At 39.0% G+C, this 19,797-nt stretch overlaps 1 protein-coding gene across 3 annotated transcripts in view; it reads left to right on the top strand.

The window, feature by feature from the left end:
• Positions 1-19,274, top strand: part of LOC143674514 (protein argonaute-4) — a 104,478-nt gene extending 85,204 nt beyond the window's left edge. For 2 of the 3 annotated variants that reach the window (XM_077150319.1, XM_077150320.1), the window contains 5 exons: positions 2,926-3,241; positions 3,384-3,518; positions 10,035-10,136; positions 10,398-10,597; positions 15,371-19,274. In XM_077150319.1, coding sequence (XP_077006434.1) covers positions 2,926-3,241; positions 3,384-3,518; positions 10,035-10,136; positions 10,398-10,597; positions 15,371-15,479 — 862 coding nt within the window. In that variant the 3' untranslated portion in view covers positions 15,480-19,274. Of the gene's footprint in view, positions 1-2,925; positions 3,242-3,383; positions 3,561-10,034; positions 10,142-10,397; positions 10,598-15,370 lie in introns of those variants that run through there. The other variant, XM_077150321.1, reaches the window with a different exon arrangement.
• The last annotated feature ends 523 nt before the right edge of the window (positions 19,275-19,797 follow it).

Genomic DNA, 19,797 nt, shown 5'->3' with positions numbered 1-19,797 from the left:
GTGGCAAGATAGCCTGGTGGCTAGAGTGCATACTCTGATGTCAGCCTTCCTGCATTTTGATTCTAGCTTTAGTACTTCCTTGCTGTGTGATCTTGGGCAATTTACTCATCTTCTTATGTCCCATTTTATAAATCTGGAAAATTGGGATAATAATTTTACTACCCTCATACAATTTTTATGAGTTAATTAAATGTTACACATAAAAAGTGCTTAAGACAGTGGCTTGCGTGTGGTATATGGAAGTTATTATTGTGTTATAGATATATATGATATAAATGTCATATAAATAACAGCTGCTATTAACTGTTCTGTGCTAGGCCCATGTTATATATTGATATAGAGAGTTAAATATGACACAAGCTCTGCCCTCATGGAGCCTCATCTTTGTACCTATTATGTGAGATTGTCAGATTTGAAATGCCTTCTAGATCATGCTGTAAGAATTCATAGTCACAATCCCAATCCCAAATCCTACCTTTAAGAATTTAAAGAACTTCATACCAAAGTTCATTCAACATTTTTTTTTTTTGCATAGCTCTTGCAAGAGAAATATGGATGGTATTTTTCTCATTAATTCCTTAGAGAATTAAGTACCAAACAATTGTTTTAGTTTGCTATTGCTGCCAGAATACAGTACACCAGAAATGGACTGGCTTTTGTACAGGGGATTTATTTAGTTACAAATGTACAGCTCTTCAAAGGAAAGGGAGCTAGCTTTCATCTGGGTTTCTCTGTCACATGGAAAGGCTCAAGGTGATGTCTGCTGGCCTTCTCTCCTGGCTTCTTGGTTCCAACAGCTTTCCCCAGGGCGGTTCTTCTGCATCTCCAAGTTTAGGTCTGACCTGCTGATCTCTCTTCTGACCTCTCTCTTTTGAGCCTCCAGCTAATTAAATTAAACATCTTCCGTTGCAAAAGACACTGTCCTTCGGTGATTGCAGATGTAATCAGCTATAGATGAATTTCAAATGCTGATGACTTAAGTCCACAGTAACAGAACTATTGGGCACCATTTAATCAGGATTTAAGGGATGATTTTGATTACCAAATCATTATATAGATATTCCTTTTTGCTTTCTGGTATATTGGAGTAGACAGAGAGAAATTCCTAAAATCTCTAAATTGTAATCCAGCTGCTTTGATCTCTGATAATGATTGTATAGCCCTTATCTTCTGCCCCGTAATTGTAAAAATTTTGTGACTAACCTTCATTTGTACCCAGTTATCCAGTTTTTCAACTTTAGAGTCTTGTAATCACTAAAGACAGCCCCTAATGCTTATTAATGAAGGGTCTTGGGTCAGCCCAGAACAAACCCACCCCAAATCCAAAATTATCCTGATAACTGAGACTGGGCCCACCTGACATGTGCAGTAGCTTAGACTTTAATCTATAAATCACCTATACCTCATTCTACCATTTTCTTACATGCATTCTGTGACTAAGCATGTAATCAATCTGCACATGCTCAATAATCAGATCACCTCTAATCACATTATCTGGGGCCACTATGTTCATTATCCTAAACACTGCCCATCCTTTTCTCTAATAAAGCTATCAGAATTACTGTGGTTCAAGGAGACATATTTTGGGCTGTTAGGCCATCTGCTCTCCCACTACACACCTAGCAATAAACTCTTTCTCTCTTTGAAACCCCGGTGTCTTAAGAATTGTTATTGAGTGCATCCAGCAAAAGAATCCACATTTGTCCAGTAACACCATCACCTGGCCAAGTTATAACCTGAACCTATCATGCAAGTGAATTCATCCTTTTAACAAATGTCTATTGAATGTCATCTTTGGGCTAGGCGGTGTTCTAGGCACTAGGAATACAGTAGTGAACCAAGACAAAACGAAATTCCTGCCCTCATGAAGCTTACATTCTAGTAGGGGAGGGAATAGACAATAAACAAAATAAATAAGTAAAATAAGTAATAAAAGTGATAAATACTATAGAGAAAATAAAGGAAAGAAGGAAATAAACTTGGTTCTCTTCCCTCAGTCTCACATCTTAAAAAGAACCAGGGTTTTTGTGCCATTCTGATACTGGACAAAAACAGTGAATTCCCTGCTGGATTCACTCAAATGACCAATTCCTCAGACACTGGGGTTTTGAAGAGAGAAAGAGGTTATTATTAGGTGTAAAGCAGAAAAGTGGGTGAACTACCTGCCCCAAAATCTGTCTCGCTGAGTCTAGGGGGTTCAAGGTTTTAATGGATTCTAACAAGGGGAGATGAAGTCACTACAATTCCAAAAGCAAGTGTAAGCAGAAACCATTTACAAATGTAAAGGAGTGAAATTGGGCTGGAGCCAGTTAAGGGCTGACTCAAGTTCCTCCATCAGCATTAAGCATTTGCCATTACCAATTTCTAAAGTAAAAATAATGAACAACGGCAGAAGGTAAGGGCTTTTACAGTCATTCTCAGGAATCGAGGCAGCTGTATCACAGTTCAGAGATTATAGGTATTTCCTCTGTCTACTCTTAATATACCAAAAAGAAAGGAAAAAAAGGAATATTTATATAATGATCCAGTAGTAATAATCATTTGCTAAATCCTAACTCCTTAGCACAATTCCTTGTACATTCTGCAGTTCTGTATCAGTTGTAGAAATCCCAAGATCTTAAGACAGCCTGTGCTAAGAAAGTTTTCCCTTTACACACAGAGATTTTATTAAATTGGGGTCAGGTCCTCTTTTTTTTAATCTTCCCTTCTTAGAATTATAGAAGAACCATGTTCACTTTAATCAGTTCAGATTCATTGTACAGTATTACACAGATACTCAGTGGGCCTTAAATTTCTCTCCCAAAGGGCACAAGTCTTGATTCTCTGTTAAAAGACTGTATTTTTTTTAGTGCATCTGGTGAGTCTCCTAACCCCACCAGTTTTCATCTGTATGTCTGAATGCGATGTCTTCTTAAATCCGAGCAGGCCCTCAGTATTCCAGCAGCCCGTCATCTTCCTAGGAGCGGACGTCACACACCCTCCAGCGGGGGACGGGAAGAAGCCCTCCATTGCCGCTGTTGTTGGCAGTATGGATGGCCACCCCAGCCGGTACTGTGCCACTGTCCGGGTGCAGACCTCCCGTCAGGAGATCTCCCAGGAGCTCCTCTATAGTCAGGAGGTAATCCAGGACCTTACAAACATGGTTCGAGAGCTCCTGATCCAGTTCTACAAATCCACGCGCTTCAAACCCACTCGGATCATCTATTACCGTGGAGGGGTATCTGAGGGACAAATGAAACAGGTACTCTCATGAGCCTATGGCTGTGCCTTGGGGTTTCTAGGAGTCTGGTTGCGTGTCCTCTCATCTACTACCCTGAGTAAATCAGACCTGAGAGATGCTAGGAGAATTGTCAGTTAAACATAATTCCATTTCTAACTCCTAGGTGGCTTGGCCAGAACTAATAGCAATTCGAAAGGCATGTATTAGCTTGGAAGAAGATTACCGGCCAGGAATAACCTATATTGTAGTGCAGAAAAGACACCACACACGACTCTTCTGTGCAGATAAAACAGAAAGGGTAAGAAGACATATGACAAGGCTGCCACAAATGTGTTTTTGAGTGGGTATTCATATATATTTTTGAATGAATATATACGTGAATATATATATGAAGTGACTAATGATCAAAAAATATGCCAACTGCAGTTGAGCATAGATGATCAATTCTGAAAAATAAATAAAGAAATATTCAAGACTGACTATTTCTCTTATGCGACTGAAAGGCTGTTATTGCAGCACCATTTGTTGAAAGGCTGATTTCTAGAGTTTTAGGAGGTCAGATACATCCCAGGTACATTATGGTGATACAAACACCTTCCAAGGGGAAGGCTTATCTCGTTGGACTTTATTGCCATTTGCCACTTTTTCTACCAGTGCCTTTGCCAGGGTTCTAATGTATACAGAAGGATTTCTCTTCCAAATTATTTTACTTCGGTGCAGGGGATTCCTGGGGTACAAATTTTGAATGCTTATGATGCTACACTTCCTAACCATGGGCAAGTTATCTAACTTCTCTAAGCCACAATATTCTCATCATTAAAATTGGATTAAAAAAATTGGATTAACAGGGTGCAGGGTAATTCAGTGGTAGAATTCTCGCTTGCCATGTGGGAGACCCAGGTTTGATTCCTGGTCCATGCAGTTCCCAAAAAACAAAAAAGCAAAAACAAACAAACAAGCAAAAATTCAACAAATGGTGCTGCAATAACAGGATGCTCACAAGGAAAAATAATGAAATGTGACCCCACCATATAGCATACAAAAAAAAAGTTGGATTAACAACAATACCTACTTCACAGCATTGTAGGATTAAATTAATAAATCAGTTTTAACTTTGGGCATAATTCCCAGAATTTGATAAAAGATTTTTTTTATCTGTCTATTTATAATCTGATATTTATATATAAAAAGTTACAGGTACCTAAAGTTGAATCACTTCACTTCTTTGGTCTTATTTATGACCTTACTTCATCTTGTCCAGCCCCTCCCTGTTTCAACCCCAGAGAGACCAGATCCTTCTGTTGCCTAATCTTGTGAGTCACTCTCATTATTTTCTAGTACACCCTTAGTGTACTACATCCTTACACAAGGCTAAGCTGCTTCTTTTTGTTTTCTGAATCATTTGAGAACTGAAGTTCTTTTCTCCTTGGGACCCAGGTCCACCAATCGGTTCCGATTCAAAGTTCTGTGTTTTAAGTTGTTCAAATCCTCACTCAATAATATTTCTTAAAAATTTTTTTATTAGAGAAGTTGTGGATTTTACAGAAAGGTCATGCACAAAATACAGAGTTCCTATACACCCGCTCCCATTAACATTTTGTATCAGTGTAATACTTTTGTAACAATCAATGAGAGAATATTATTATAATGTACTTCAATGTTATTTCTTAGACTTTGTTAATATAAATTCTTTGAACTCTTGTCTGAGCTTTGGGCACAAAACATCCTGCCAGCTCTTCAACTCTCCATTTCTCTGTCAACTTGCTATCTATGTGGCTTTAGGACCTGGATTGTCTTTCTAAAGCCCCAAGCAATGGCATAGTTTTGTTCTTTACCATCCAGTGCTACTAACTGTCAAAACTGACAGCTACAGTCCTGGGTTTACTTTGCACCGTCCCTGCCCCGACTCTCACCAACATCCTCAGTTCTCTACTAAAAAAACACTCCTCTTGCCAATCAGTCATTTGTCCATTTCCTTTGCTTCTACTCTTAGGTTGATAGGGGTTGCTAGAAAAACTCCTTTGTTTGATAATGAACCATATTACAAATTTTTGATAGGAAATCTCAGCTAAGCCTTTGATGCTGTTTGGCAATTCTTTCATTTATCCTACTGCATGTAGCTTCTGTTTCAAATTTTTATACCCTTCACAAGTCCCCTCCCCATCCATGATGCTTTCATTGCCAGCAAAGTCCTATCTTCTAATTCTCCCAAGAAATAGAACCTAGAAAGCATAGATTTTCTCAGCTTCCTCTTCCCTACTTTCAATCTTAGTTAAATCTTCACCTTTTCTTTTCTCCTTCCTCAGATCTGAGACTTCTCTCTCTCCACCTATGTTTTTTTCCCCTTGACCTGTTTTTGGGTGTGAACACATTCTGTCTTCTCTAGAAACTCACTTCATTAATTTTATTAATTATCCTTTATTTTCTAAAATTTCAATCTTTCCCATTTTATTACTTCCTCCTCACTCTATAAAGTTGCTTATCTTCCTCAGTCTACCCAATAAAACATCACATTTCTACCTCCATCTACCTGCCAGTTTATGTTTCCTTCCTTTCATGACCAAACTTTTAGAAAAAAAAAAATCACTCTACTTTCTGTTTCTACCTTTTCACATCATACTTCAATTTTCTATAGCCTGACTTCTGTTTCAGTGACTCCACTGAAATTGTCCTCCCTATCACTTGCTCAGTCAAGCCCAAGGATAACTTGTCAGGTTCCCACATTGACCTCTTTGCAACATTTAAGACAGCTATTCCTTCATCAGTCTTAGCAATGCAACTTCCAATATCCATCTCTAGAATCAGGTGTTCTTTACTCCTCTTCCTCCTTCTACCCTTTAAACACTGATAATTCCTGCCTTTCAAACGTCTCCCTCTTCTCTTCCTGACTATGATTCTTTCTCCTTAGTCTCACCTACTTTTCTGTGTTCACTTATTTACTTGTAGATTCCTAAATCAGCATTTCCAGCCCCAAACCTCTTTGCAGCTCCTGACCTGCACTTCCAATTACTTACCAGACGTATTTATTTAAGTGCCCTGTGTTGTTTCCATCAAGTTAGGCAAGGTTGTGCTGCGGTAACAAAAACACGAAAATCTTAGTGGCTTACAGAGATTTACCTCTTGCTCACATTACATATCCATCGTGGGTCTGCTGCAGCTGTGACCCTGTTGTCCTCCCTTTGGATCTTAGGAGACAGAGAGGCTTCTCTCTGGAACACTCCCAGTCATTGTGGCCGAGGGGAGCAGATACACAGCAAATCACGTGCTAACTCTTCCAGCTTCTGCCCAGCAGTAACACATTGCAGGTCACGTTTTAGCAGCCAGAGCAAGTCACGTGCCACTCCTGAGTTAATTTGGTGAGGATATATAATCCTCCTCCAGGGATGGGCACTGTAGGGAGGGAACCAGAATATTTGGCAACAGTGACATAATCTACCACAGGCATTTCAACAAAACACGTCTAAACCTTCTTCTTGTTGTTTTATCTTCATCCAAAACCTATTCTTCCTCCTATTTCCCTTATATTCTTTTACTTGGCATCACTGTATATTAAGTCAGCCAAGCTAGAAACTTCAGAGTTACCTTTAAATGGCTCTCTCTGTTCTGCCCTGAAATATTTTCTGTATCAATCCTTCCTCTTGTGTGTTCCCCCTGCCTTAGGCAGAGCTCCTGTGTTATAGGAGACTCCTTCCTCTGTGTCTCCCTCTTCCCTCACATTCTCCCCTCACAAGGGCACCCTCAACCCTGCTAGCAGGACGAGGTGTTTTGTCTTTTTTTTTTTTTTTTTTACTTTTAAAAAGGGAATTTAGTAAGTTACAAGTTTACATTTCAAAGACCATTAATTAAGGCATCTAGAGAAAGATACCTTGAATCAAAGAAGGGTGGCTTGGAAAGGCATGTGGCTGGAGTCTGCTATTCCTTGTTCCCAATTCCATTGCTTCCAGACTTTTTGTTGTTGTTGTTCCCCCTATTATTTATTTTTATTCCATATGTTCTACTCGTCTGTTGATAAGGTAGATAAAAGGAGCATCAGACACAAGGTTTTCACAATCACATAGTCACATTGTGAAAGCTATATCATTATTCAATCATCGTCAAGAAACATGGCTACTGGAACACAGGTCTACATTTTCAGGCAGTTCCCTCCAGCCTCTCCATTACATTTTGGTTAACAAGGTAATATCTACTTAATGTGTAAGAATAACCTCCAGGATAACCTCTCGGCTTTGTTTGGAATCTCTCAGCTGTTGACACTTTGTCTCATTTCCCTCTTCCCACTTTTGGTCGAGAAGGTTTTCTCAACTCCTTGATGCTGGGTCTCACCTCATTGTAGAGTTTTTCTCAATCCCTTGATGCTGAATCTCAGCTCATTCTGGGATTTCTGTCCCACGTTGCCAGGAAGGTCCACACCCCTGGGAGTCATGTCCCACGTAGACAAGGGGAGGGTGGTGAGTTTGCTTGCTGTGTTGGCTGGAGAGAGAGGCCACATCTGAGCAACAAAAGGGGCTAGGTTTTTAAAATACAGATCTTATGGTGCCACTCCCTTGCTCAGAAATCTTCAAGGATTCCCCATTGCCTATCATATACTTTCCTATAGTATTCAGTGTTTTCCCCAGATAGTGAAAACATAGCATTTTAGTAAATCTTTCACCATACACTCATTTCCCTTCCATTTTCCATATATCACTGTGTATTTTTATCCCTGGAATGACCTCATCAATTCCAACCTCAGTCCCCATTATTCATTGAATTCACTGAGATATCATTTAACTACAGAAAAATTAACTTTTTAGTATACTGTTCTGCAACTTTTGACAAATGCATTTAGTAGTGTGACCACTGCCACAATCAAAATACAGAACAGCTCCATCACACCAAAAAACTCTCCCATGCCATTTTGTGGCCAAACTTTCCCCTACCTCCAACCTCTGGCAAGCATGTCTCTTTGTTCTGTCCCTAGAGTTTTGCCTTTTCAGGAATGTCAGATAAATGGAATTATACAGCCTTTTGAGTCTGGCTTCTTTTAATTAGTATAATGCATTTGAAATTTATCCGAGTTATTGTGTGTCACAACAGTTTGTTCCTTTTTATTGCCGAGTAGTATTTCATGGTATGAATGTATCACAGTTTATCCATTCCCAAGTTTAGGGTTATTTGGGGTGTTTCTAGTCTTCATTTCATCCTCCTTTTCAACCTGTACTTATTGTGTAAATCATGGCTTAAATATTTCTCCCCCCATCTCACCCCACAGCTTTTCCCAGTGCCTTCCATAGTGCCCTTATCACATTGCATTATATATGGTTTTCCTATTAAAGGCAGGAGGGTAAGTTCATTTGTTTTCTCTCTCTCTCTCTCACTTTTTCTGACCCCCAGCATCTGCTGCAGAGGGCACGTGAGTGCTCAAGCAATTATTATAGAATTGAATATGGCTGGCTTCCCCTTTTCCCCAGGGCATCACTGCTTTAGACTCTCATCTATAGGTCCCAAAAGGTACTATTAAAAAAAGGAGGTTCCATAGTCAAATAAGTCTGGGAAATGCTCTGTACTCTGTCTCCCTCTTTAAGATTATGCATTGCTAAATAAAGGTTCTGAGAAGTCATACAGTATAAAAGCTTTTTTAACTTTGGTTTTTAACTCAGCATTTCTCAAATGTTTTTGACTATAAAAGACCTAAATGCTTCCTGAAGAACTAATATTCCTGAAGAATGCACTTTGGGAGACTGACATACAATACTGGAACCATTATAACTCAGTTATATGTTGTCCAGCTAGATACCCAAGTTCACAAATGAATTTGATGGAAAGAGATTGTTCTAGACACATCGATGTTATCAGTGTATTATCTTGAAATTGAAGGTAGCAGTAGTTATAACAGAGCCAAAAAAACTTCAGTCAAATTTGTGTCTATATAGTTAAGACTTCCTCATACATACTATTGAACCTACTTTACAACCTAATGAACAATACTGTATTGTTCTGCGATATAACAGAACAGGGTGAAAATTGACCAAATGGCAAGATTTAATTCCTTTCCTTGCAAAAGCATTTCTGCAGTATCCTTCTCTGCCTTCTTAGAAGTTTGATTTTAGAGTTTTGGCTGTAGAAAAAAAATTAGAATTCTAAAAGTATAAGTGATCTTATAGGTTGTCTAAACTCCTCTCCTAATTTTCTAGATGATTAGTTCAGGCCCAAAGATATTCTGCCTATTCAAGGTATGAATCCTTTATACAAGATATATAAGGCCAGGGCTAGGTATGAAGCTCTGGTTTCAGGATGCCTGTTTCTGTGCTTTCTTTCTGATAATGCATGTATCAGTGACTTACGTTCCTTTACTGATCCCAGAAAAGTATAAGTTTTGCTGACTCTGATGGACTAGTTCAAAGATTCCTTTGTTTGCATTTTTTACTGAAAGTTGTAAATATTTTTTACTCCAAGAGAGGACTAAAACTGAGTTTTTTGTCAGGAAGCTTATCCATCTTAAATGCCATTTTTTTCCTCTGTGAGCATACCAATGTGTCTTCTGTAAATAGATGACAATAATGTATCTAAAGCCACAGGTTAAATAATTCTTTGTCTATATTCTCCTAGAGAGACCCTGGAGGGTATTTGTTTGAGAAAATACTTAAGAATGAAATGGTTGGGATAGGGAAAGTTACAAGGAATTCAATATCTTGAATTAAACTGATATTCAAGATTCCACTTAAAAACAATTCACCAGCTTCTTATCAGCTAATACTTAAAAGAATGGTCTGAGTACAGTTTGGAACTTTGATGACTCATTCCTTTCTTTACTTTTTTTTTTTTTTTTTTGCAGGTAGGGAAAAGTGGCAATGTACCAGCGGGCACCACAGTGGATAGCACAATCACACATCCATCTGAGTTTGATTTTTACCTCTGTAGTCATGCAGGAATTCAGGTAACTTGGAAGATGGTCCAGATCTTTACTTGATAAGGAGATGTTTGCAAATTCAGCAACCAGCTTGAGTAGACTTGTTCTTAAATACTGAGCAGAACTTCATTAATGCATGCATCCTAAAACTGTTCTTTGGTTTAGGTATCTGCTTATAGGCATGCTAGGTAGAAATACTTCATAGTTTAAGAGAGTAGGTTCCAGTTCTCTCCTATCATGTAGGCAACCCATGTCAGAGATATATTAAGCATAAAACTCTCTTTTCAGGGAACCAGCCGTCCTTCACATTACCAGGTGTTGTGGGATGACAACTGTTTCACCGCAGATGAGCTCCAGCTACTGACTTACCAGCTATGTCACACTTATGTGAGGTGTACCCGCTCAGTCTCTATTCCAGCCCCTGCATATTATGCCCGGCTTGTAGCATTTAGGGCAAGGTATCATCTGGTGGATAAAGATCATGACAGGCAAGTTTCTCAGGCACAATAAAATCTCTTTCTGTCTCTTTTAGCAGTGTATTAAAAAGCTGAATGACTTCAAATAACTTTTTGGGCAATTAAATTGAAAAAATTTCTTTTTAGGGTATAAATTGCAAAGAGCAAATAAACTTGCATGTACCTTTGAGAGCTTATAATGTGACTTTTAGTCCAATAAATGCTCAGGGCTTGTTTATACTTGTATGGTTTGTCTAAAGCCCGCCCAAGGAAAAGAGTCTAATTTGGAACTGCCTATGATTTTCCCATAGAACCAAAATATATTTCAACTCTGCCCAGCTCCTGAGCAGCCTCAAAAACTGGTCAGCACAACACCCTGGCTCTAGATAGAACAGTCACAGGCCTGTAGATTCCATCTCATGCAAGAAGGAGGAGTCCTTACCAGTTCACTTTGCTTTTAATGCAATCTGGAAGAATGTGCCAGAGTGAACCTGTGGGGGAGGACAGGATGGGGTATGAGGCCATTCTTACCCCCAAATAGGGATCTTAAGAGAATCAGACATTTTGACCTGTTAGTGAGCTACTATTAAATAGCCAAACAAGCTCTCTGCATTAATTTTCTTTTCCAAATGACCATCTGTGAAGTATAGCAGTTTCTGGGCTCTTGCCCAAGTCTGAACCCAGCTGCTAAATAGTAGACATTCCACTGCAAGTCTATTTCTGTAAGGGCTGAAGATATGCTATAAAGGAAGATGCCCAGCTGTGGCTTTGTACCTTCCATTCTGTAATATATGTTCATTCATTCAACACTTTTATTAGTTATTGACTGTGTGCCCAGAACTGTGTTAGGTACTAAAAATACTAAGTGAGTAAGATATGTTTCCTGCTCGTGGGGATTTTTTTTTTTTTAACTTTTTTTATTGTATAGTATAATGTATATACAAAGCAAAGAAATAGAAAAGCAACAGTTTTCAAAGCACTCTTCAAAAAGTGGTTACAGGATAGATCCCCGAGTTTGTCATGGGCCACCATATGATCCTCTCAGATTTTTCCTTCTAGCTGCTCCAGAATATAGGAGGCTAGAGGGCTTAAATACATTTGTATCATCACAATTTTTTGTGATTGACTTTTTTTTCCTTCTTTTTTTGTGAGGAATACAAAAAGCTATGAATTTCTAAGCACAGCATCACGATTAGTTGTAGAACATATTTCAGACTTTGACATGGGTTACAATTTCACAGTTTTAGGTTTTTACTTCTAGCTGCTCTAAAATACTGGAGACTAAAAAAGATATCATTTTAATGATTCAGTATTTGTACTCATTTGTTAAGTCCTATCTTCTGTGTATAATTCCATCATCATCTTTGATCTTTCCATACCTCTCATTAGGGTTGTTTGGGCTATGGCAATTCTAAATTTTTCATATTGGAAGGGTCTGTCACTAATATGGGGCAGGGAGATGGAACTATCTGATGTTCTGGAGAGACTGGGCTAGGTTTCAGGACTTATCTGGACCAGGGACCCATCTGTAGGTTGTAGGTTTCTGGCAAGTTACTCTAGTGCCTGGAACCCTTGCAGGATCTTATAAATTGCTCTAGGTGTTCTTTAGGATTGGCTGGAATTGTCCTGGTTGGGGGTTGGCAGGTTATGATAGGTAGCAAAGTCTACCCGAAGCTTGTGTAAGAGCAACCTCCAGAGTAGCCTCTCGACTCTATTTTAACTCTCTCTGCCACTAATACTTTATTAATTACACTTCTTTTGCTGCTTTTGGTCAGGATGTAATTTTTATCCCATGATGTCAGGTCTGGATTCACCCCTGGGAGCCCTCTCCCACGTCGCCAGGGAGACTTTCACCCTTGGATGTCATGTCCCACGTAGGAGGGAGGGCAATGATTTCACTTGCAGAGTTGGGCTTAAAGAGACTTAGGCCGCATCTGAGCAACAACAGAGGTCCTCCAGAAGTAACTCTTAGGCATGCCTATAGGTAGTCTAAACTTCTGTGCTACCTACATAAGCTTCACAAAAGCAAGCCTCATGATCGAGGGTATGGCCTATTGATTTGGGTGTCTGCTTGTGGGGATTTTATGTTTCAGGATGGAAGACAGTACAGGCAAATGTGAAACTGACAATTAGCCCAAAGCAGTATAGATAAAAGTGCAATGGGACATCAGTGGAAAAGCACTCAGAGAAAATTTCATAGCTGGATGGGCAAGATTTAGCTCTCTAAAGAAGGGGATAATCTAGGAATGCCTACAGTGTATAATAATAGTGAAATGTACAAGGTACAATTTTAAAAATGTTTTTGCATGAGGAAGAACAAAGGAATGTCATTATTGCAGGGTACTGAAAATAGATGGTAATTAATATTTTAAAATGTCACCTTCTGTGTGAGACTAAAGCAAAAAAATGTTTATTTGTTACAAAATTTATATTTTGACTAGTGCATTTCCTAATATAACTTATGTAGATAGTTTGATTGAATGCCATAAGTACTTGGAATCTCAGGTAGGACATGAGATTTTGTTGGTTTGTCCAGAGTGATGCCCCGATGAATCCCAGAGTGATTTGATCACTGAGTGGAAAAGTATCTGCAAAGCCTCCTTCGGGGAGTGGTGAGAACGGGGATAAATTCAACTTCCCCAAGTTGAATTCTTGATATTCTCACAAACAGTGTGGACAACCAAAGCTGTAGGCAGAGCCCCCAGTCTTGGGATTTGTTCATATGAAACTTAACCCCACAAAGGATAGGTCAAGCCAACTTAAAATTTAGGCCTAAGAGTCACCCCCAAGAGAGCCTCTTTTGTTGCTCAGATGTGGCCCCTCTCTCCAGCCAACACAACGAGCAGTCTCACCACCCTCCCCCTGTCTACGTGGGACATGACTCCCAGGGGTGTGGACCTTCCTGGCAACGTGGGACAGAGATCTTGGAATGAGTGGCAACTCAGCATCAAGGGATTGAGAAAAACCCTAGAATGAGCTGAGACTTAGCATCAAGGGATTGAGAAAACCTTCTTGACCAAAAGGGGGAAGAGGGAAATGAGAGATTTCCTCAATGGCTGAGAGATTCCAAACAGAGTCAGAGGTTATCCTGGAGGTTATTCTTATGCATCAAGTAGATATCATCTTGTTATTCAAGATGTAATGGAGAGGCTAGAGGGAACTGCCTGAAAATGTAGAGCTGTGTTCCAGTAGCCATGTTTCTTGAGGATGATTGAATAATGATACAGCTGTAACAGTGTGACTGTGTGATTGTGAAAACCTTGTGTCTGATGCTCCTTTTATCTACCTTGTCAACAGATGAGTAGAACATATGGAATAAAAATAAATAATAGGGGGAACAAATGTTAAAATAAATTTAGTTTGAAATGCTAGTGATCAATGAAGGCAAGGGGTAAGGGGTACGATAGGTATAATCTTTTTTTTTTTCTTTCCTATGTTCGTTTTATTTTTTTTTCTATTGTCTTTGTTTCTTTTTCTGAATTAATGCAAATGTTCCAAGAAATGATGAATATGAAACTAGGTGATGATATTGTGAATTACTGATTATGTTGTTTTATTTTGTTTCTTATTTTTTTAATTAATAAATAAATAAAAATGAAATAACATAAAGAAGGGGAAGGGATTTTCCAGGCAGAGGGAATTACATACACAAAGGAGGGAAAGCAAGTGACATTTTTGGGCAACAGTAAGTTTTCTTTGGCTGGAGCATATTAAAGGGAAACAGTAGGGATGAAGCTGAAAAAGTACATTAGAGTGAGATTGTTTTTGCTGAATGAAAAAAAGTTATTCCAGGTGGGCCACAGTGGCTCAGCAGGCAAGAACACTTGCTTGCCATGCCAGAGGACCAGGGTTCGATTCCCGGTCCCTGCCTATGTGAAAAAAAAAAAAAAGGAGTTATTCCTGGGTTGGAATAGGCAGGACTTGACAGTTAGTTGGGTGCAAGTGGCAGAGGAGAGGATGAAATAAGAGATAACTATGAGTTTGTGCCTAGATGACAAGGGTAATGATAATAATATAGAGAAGTTAAAAAGGGTATGGGAGTTTAAAGTTTCCTAAGACCTTTATGTCAATCACCTGGTGCCCTTAAGAGGTATGTTCAGAATCTGCTATTATTACCTCAAAAGACCAAAATTCAGAGGAGTTGTTAGTTATCCAAGGTCATACAGCTAGTGAGGGGAAAGCAAGAAGAGACTGGTGGCACAGTAGTGCTTGCTAAGAATCTGTTGTGTACCAGCACTGTGCTAGGCATATTAATTCATACATTCAGCAAATGTTTATTGAAACTATATTACATGCAAGGTGCCATGGATAGAGTGGTGAATAAGATAAAGTTACTGCTTTCTTGGAGTTTATATCCCAATGGGCAAATATATAATTATGCACTTAATAATTTAACTTCATTTGTGTTTAGTACCATGAAAGAAAAGTATATGCTATGGAGGTATGTTCCGGGTGGCTCTGACCAGGACTTTGGAGTCAGAGAAGATTTCTTTAGGGAAAATGACATTTGACTGAAGGCTGAAGGGTAAGGAAGAATGAACCAGACACACAGGCAGTGGAAGTTCTTATATAGGCCCCATTAAAGATTTGGGACTTTGAAGACATGGTTTTATTTAACCCTTTGCAACAATTCATTATATAAGTAATGTTACATTTTTCATTTGTGCAAACTCCAGTTTAGAGAGACATAACTAATGAGTTAAGGAGTCAAGGCTTTTTGAATCCAGTACTTTTTGTGATATCTGAAACGTGACGTTTGATGTGATCTTTCATTATACCTGGTATTTGGCTTTATTCTCTTTACAGTGCCGAAGGCAGTCACGTGTCAGGACAGAGCAACGGCCGGGATCCTCAGGCCTTGGCTAAGGCGGTGCAGATCCACCACGATACTCAGCACACCATGTATTTTGCCTGAGATTCTCAGAAAAAGAACTCAACCGATCTGGCACCCCATGCAGCCTCAAACTGTTTCAAATGCCTACAGCCTCTAGATAGAGCCAAGTTGACTTCAGGTGGTCTTCTACCAGCAGCTCAAAATAGTTGCACTGAATCTATTCTTCACAGCACTGTCTGATGCATCAAAAAATTTGAGCCATTTTTTTAAAAAAAAGTAATAGATACTCATAGATTGTCTTTTCTGATGCACTGGACTGAATTTTTACCTCAACATACAAGGCTGATCAGCCTGAACTTTCTAAAGGACTTTCCAGGAAAGGTTTCTATGGACTATTTTGCTAGCTGTGGTGGTGTTCACCGCATCCCTCCAGTCTTAGAAGAGAAAATTATTCCTCTTTTCTGAATTCATTGAGTGGGGCATATGCCTAAGTGGGGGAGAAAAAAACCAAACAATCTACTTCAGTACAGCATAACTCTTTAATCGTGTGGGTCCATAGACTTTTTAATGGAGATTTCTGACTTCACCACTGTAAATGCCTTTAATGAGCATTAATTTTTGCAAGTTTTACAAAGTTTTATTAATTTTACTACTTTATCTTATTGATCTCTGCAGACTTGTGCTGGTGCAAGTACAGGCTGCCAGGCAATTGCACTATATTTGGCTGCAGATTCAGACAGGCAGTTCTCTTATTTGGTTGGCTTTTGTGAGTGTGTAACATAAACAGGTGTAGTGCATGTCATGGTGACAGATAACACTGCCATGGTAAAAGTACTCATGTTTCCCCTTCTTTGAAAAAAATCAGCTTTTAGTATTTTTCCAAGTTTTCAAAAGTGCCCATTTTATGCTGCTGTGTGGTTTATTAGATTTAAATGATTTTTAAACTGTTCTCATAGAAAGTTAACTTTGGCAATAAACATTTTTTAAGGGTCTTCCTCTTTTCCCCCCTCACAGTGTAGTTTTTTAGAAGAGATTTTGGTATGATTTTATCAGCTATTTCTTATATATCATAATCTGGCAATTTCTGAAACCGGTCAGAAAAGACATATATATCCATGCCTTTTTAAATAATTTTTACCTGTTTTGTAGTCACAATTGGTGTCCTGTCACTTTCTTTTAAAATAAGCTAGAACCAGGATGCTTCCTTATTGGATAGGCTTTGCCAATCCTTAAGGTACATTGAATGATGCTGCAATTTGCAAAAATGTACCAGTTTTTTCCCTTGGAATCAAGGTTACTCACATAAGTACTTGCAGTGCAAATTTTTTTGCTTCTCTTTTAACCTGAAATGCACTTGGTGGGGTTTCCTTCCTTTTATTAAACTGAAACTGTGGAGAAAAGTTTGCTTTTTTTTTTTTGGAGTTCTGGATTCCACTCATGGGGAAACAGAATTCCTTTCTTGTCCAGACAAAGGGAGTTGATCTAAAGCAAGCATCAATTAAAATATAGGGGAAAATGTATTCTGTATTTACTGTAGATAATACTTTGTGAATGGACAACAGTTACATAGAGTTTTGGTAGTTCTAACCAGTGTTTCCTAGCCCAATTTTTACTGACTTGTAATTCTCTTTCCTGGAACCTCAGGAGTGAGAGAAGGAGAGGGGGATAAAGGGTCCGGAGCTACACTCCATATGGCTGAGGAAGGTGCTAGAGGAAGCAGCTGACACAATGCTATAAAAAACAATTTTGCCTCCTCTGTCCGGAAACTGCTGGTGGGGGAACACTGGATCTAATGGTGGAGGGTGTTTGCCTGAACTCATTAGCCAGTCCAAATCTCTTAAACTAGCCTTCTCAAAATCCCAGCAATATAAAACACTGTTTTTCATCAGTCTTCTAAACAAGCTTGTAAATACATTGAAGTTTACATTTCCATGTGCTGTTGATCAGTGGCACCACCAGTGTTTGCTGAGACTGGTCCTTGAGAGAATTTTATAATGTTTGTTGGGTCCTTGTAGCTCATGGAGATGAGTGCAGATGTTCTTATTCTGTGCAGAGAGTGGAATGAACACAAGCTCTGTTACCTAGGCACAACATAGGCAGGAGGGAAGAGATGGCAGATGCTAATTTCTTAAGATTTTCCTTTTTTTTCTAATACCTCACTTGGATAACACAAATCAGGACATGTTGGTGAGGGACTGGCTGCTGCTTTTATTCACACTTGTTCAGGGAGAGCACAGAAAACTACCCTTCAGCATGGCCATTCTGGACCCAAGAGGAGGAGAGTTGAAAGTTTATGTAGGAGAAGGGGGACTCGCTAGAGTCCAGGATGTGAAGAACTCTTGGTGGCTGGCTGGCTGGCCAGCAGGCACCACACCTGAACTTGAGTGCCTCGGACTTGCTTGTTAATAACGCACAGAAGAAGCCTCAAACTTCTCACCATTTCCTGGCATGTTTGGAGCAGGGAGCAAAGCAGAGTGCCCGGAAGCCCTGTTTTCGCTTGCCTGTGGTTGGGCTGTATGCTCAACCTCAAACTATACAGTTTGTGAGACCTCAGTCAGTCCCAGTACACTGGGGCAAATCAGAGTGTTGGTGGAGGAAAAGCCGGGAGGCCTATTTTTATATGAAAACAGTACCATGAAGGGTGCAATGCTTTCATTTGGGACAAAAGGAAATAAATATGGAAGAACTAGAATTATCGGAATATTGCTGAGGGGTCAATCTGTAGGAGGTGATCACTGCAGAATCAGAGTTGCAGCAATACTAGTTGCAAGCAAGTCTGAATGCAGTTTAAATTTAATTAGGCTTGACAATTTGACTAATAACCCCTTGGGACTGACCGAATCGTTATTGTTTATGCATGTGTCAATCAATGGGAGGTGTGCATTCTCTAGAAGTAGTTTTAGGGTGTTTTTGTTTGTTTGTTTCTTTTTTTTTAATGCAGCCTGTTCAGGCTGTGTCATATAGTGTGAAAGATTTAAATGTAGCAATGTTAAATAGTAACAATTTTGGGGAGGAGTGGGGCTATTAAAAGAGTGGTGAAGACCCAGATGTTGAACCAATTATGTTTTGTTGTTATTGCCGTTAGCGGTTTAATTCTGAATGGTTTATAAAGTGAACTAACTGGCTGAATGCAGCCATCTGTCTGGGCAAGCAGAACATATTCATTCTTACTGTAAGTTCTATTTGTTGCTTCCAAAGGTGATGATTTAAAGCAGACATGTTTTATATGGTCTGTATTTTAGCATCTGGTGCCCAGTCTATATCAGAGCTTACTGACCTGGCTTAGCTGCCTACCCTTCCTGTGGGAAAAGGTAATACTTGTATAGATACACTGTTTAACACAGCTCACCCTCTCTGTCCGCTCTAGCAACCTTCTGTGGATTTGCTGTAAGATTTTCTTGCTCAATAGTAAGGTGGTAGCTCTGCTTTCATTTTAAGAAAGTGGAGACAGAGGGCACTATATCAATACCATTTCAATTCCAATGATTTTTCCTTATAAAATTAAAGGAAAGATCATCTTATTGATTAACAATTTTCTTATCCCTTGCTATTGACATATTCATGCTCTTTCTATGTCTAGTGGCTGAAAATGTTTGCATTTAACTAATGGTGTAATTTTTGTTTCTATAATTGTTAGACTTGTAATGTTTTAAAATGTATTTTACTATATTTGGACTGGATGTATGTCTCTAGCAATACGAGGTACTTTCTAAACTATTAAGGGAGGGAGTTCTATCCCCGTGTTGAGATAAGATGATGATGGCTGTTTAAATTTTGCAATGTTTGTTTTGTTTGGTTTTGTTTGTTGGCCTGCAGGGATATTTTGTGTTCATGTGTCCAAAAAGGAATAAATTGGCATTCTTATGCCAAAAGTTGTTTTTCTTGTCAATTGTCTAATAGATATGAAGTACACTATAATAGCACATGGTTGTGGATACATACTACATAAAACTGGACTGGAGGAGAAAAGCCCCTAGTTGCCCAAATTCGCCCAACCTGGAGCTAACCAGTCTCATATATCTTTATTCAAATTCTTACCAGCAAAGCCCTTTTGTTAAGACATGACAAGGATGATGCAGAGATTTGTATAATGAGGCCCTATCCTCAGCAAATTTATGGTTTGCCAAGGAGCAAGTCCTACATACAAAGAGCTCCACTACAAGGTAGTTGTTTTTACTGATCAACACAATATTCTCTTCTCCATATTTGTCATTCATCAAAAAACATTTATCATAAACTGGCTACATCCCAAGCTCGTCAGCTGCTGGGGACATAGAACAGTAAAAACTTAATTCTTCAAAGAATTCATTCTAATAGACATGGGTGGGATGGAGGAGGAGACAAGATTAGCAGTATCTGGATGCCTACTATAAGCCAATCACTTTATTTACCAATATCT

This window comes from Tamandua tetradactyla, chromosome 2 (genome assembly GCF_023851605.1).
Source record: "Tamandua tetradactyla isolate mTamTet1 chromosome 2, mTamTet1.pri, whole genome shotgun sequence".
Classification (NCBI taxonomy): Eukaryota; Metazoa; Chordata; class Mammalia; order Pilosa; family Myrmecophagidae; genus Tamandua; species Tamandua tetradactyla.
This window is presented reverse-complemented; position numbering and strand designations above follow the sequence as displayed.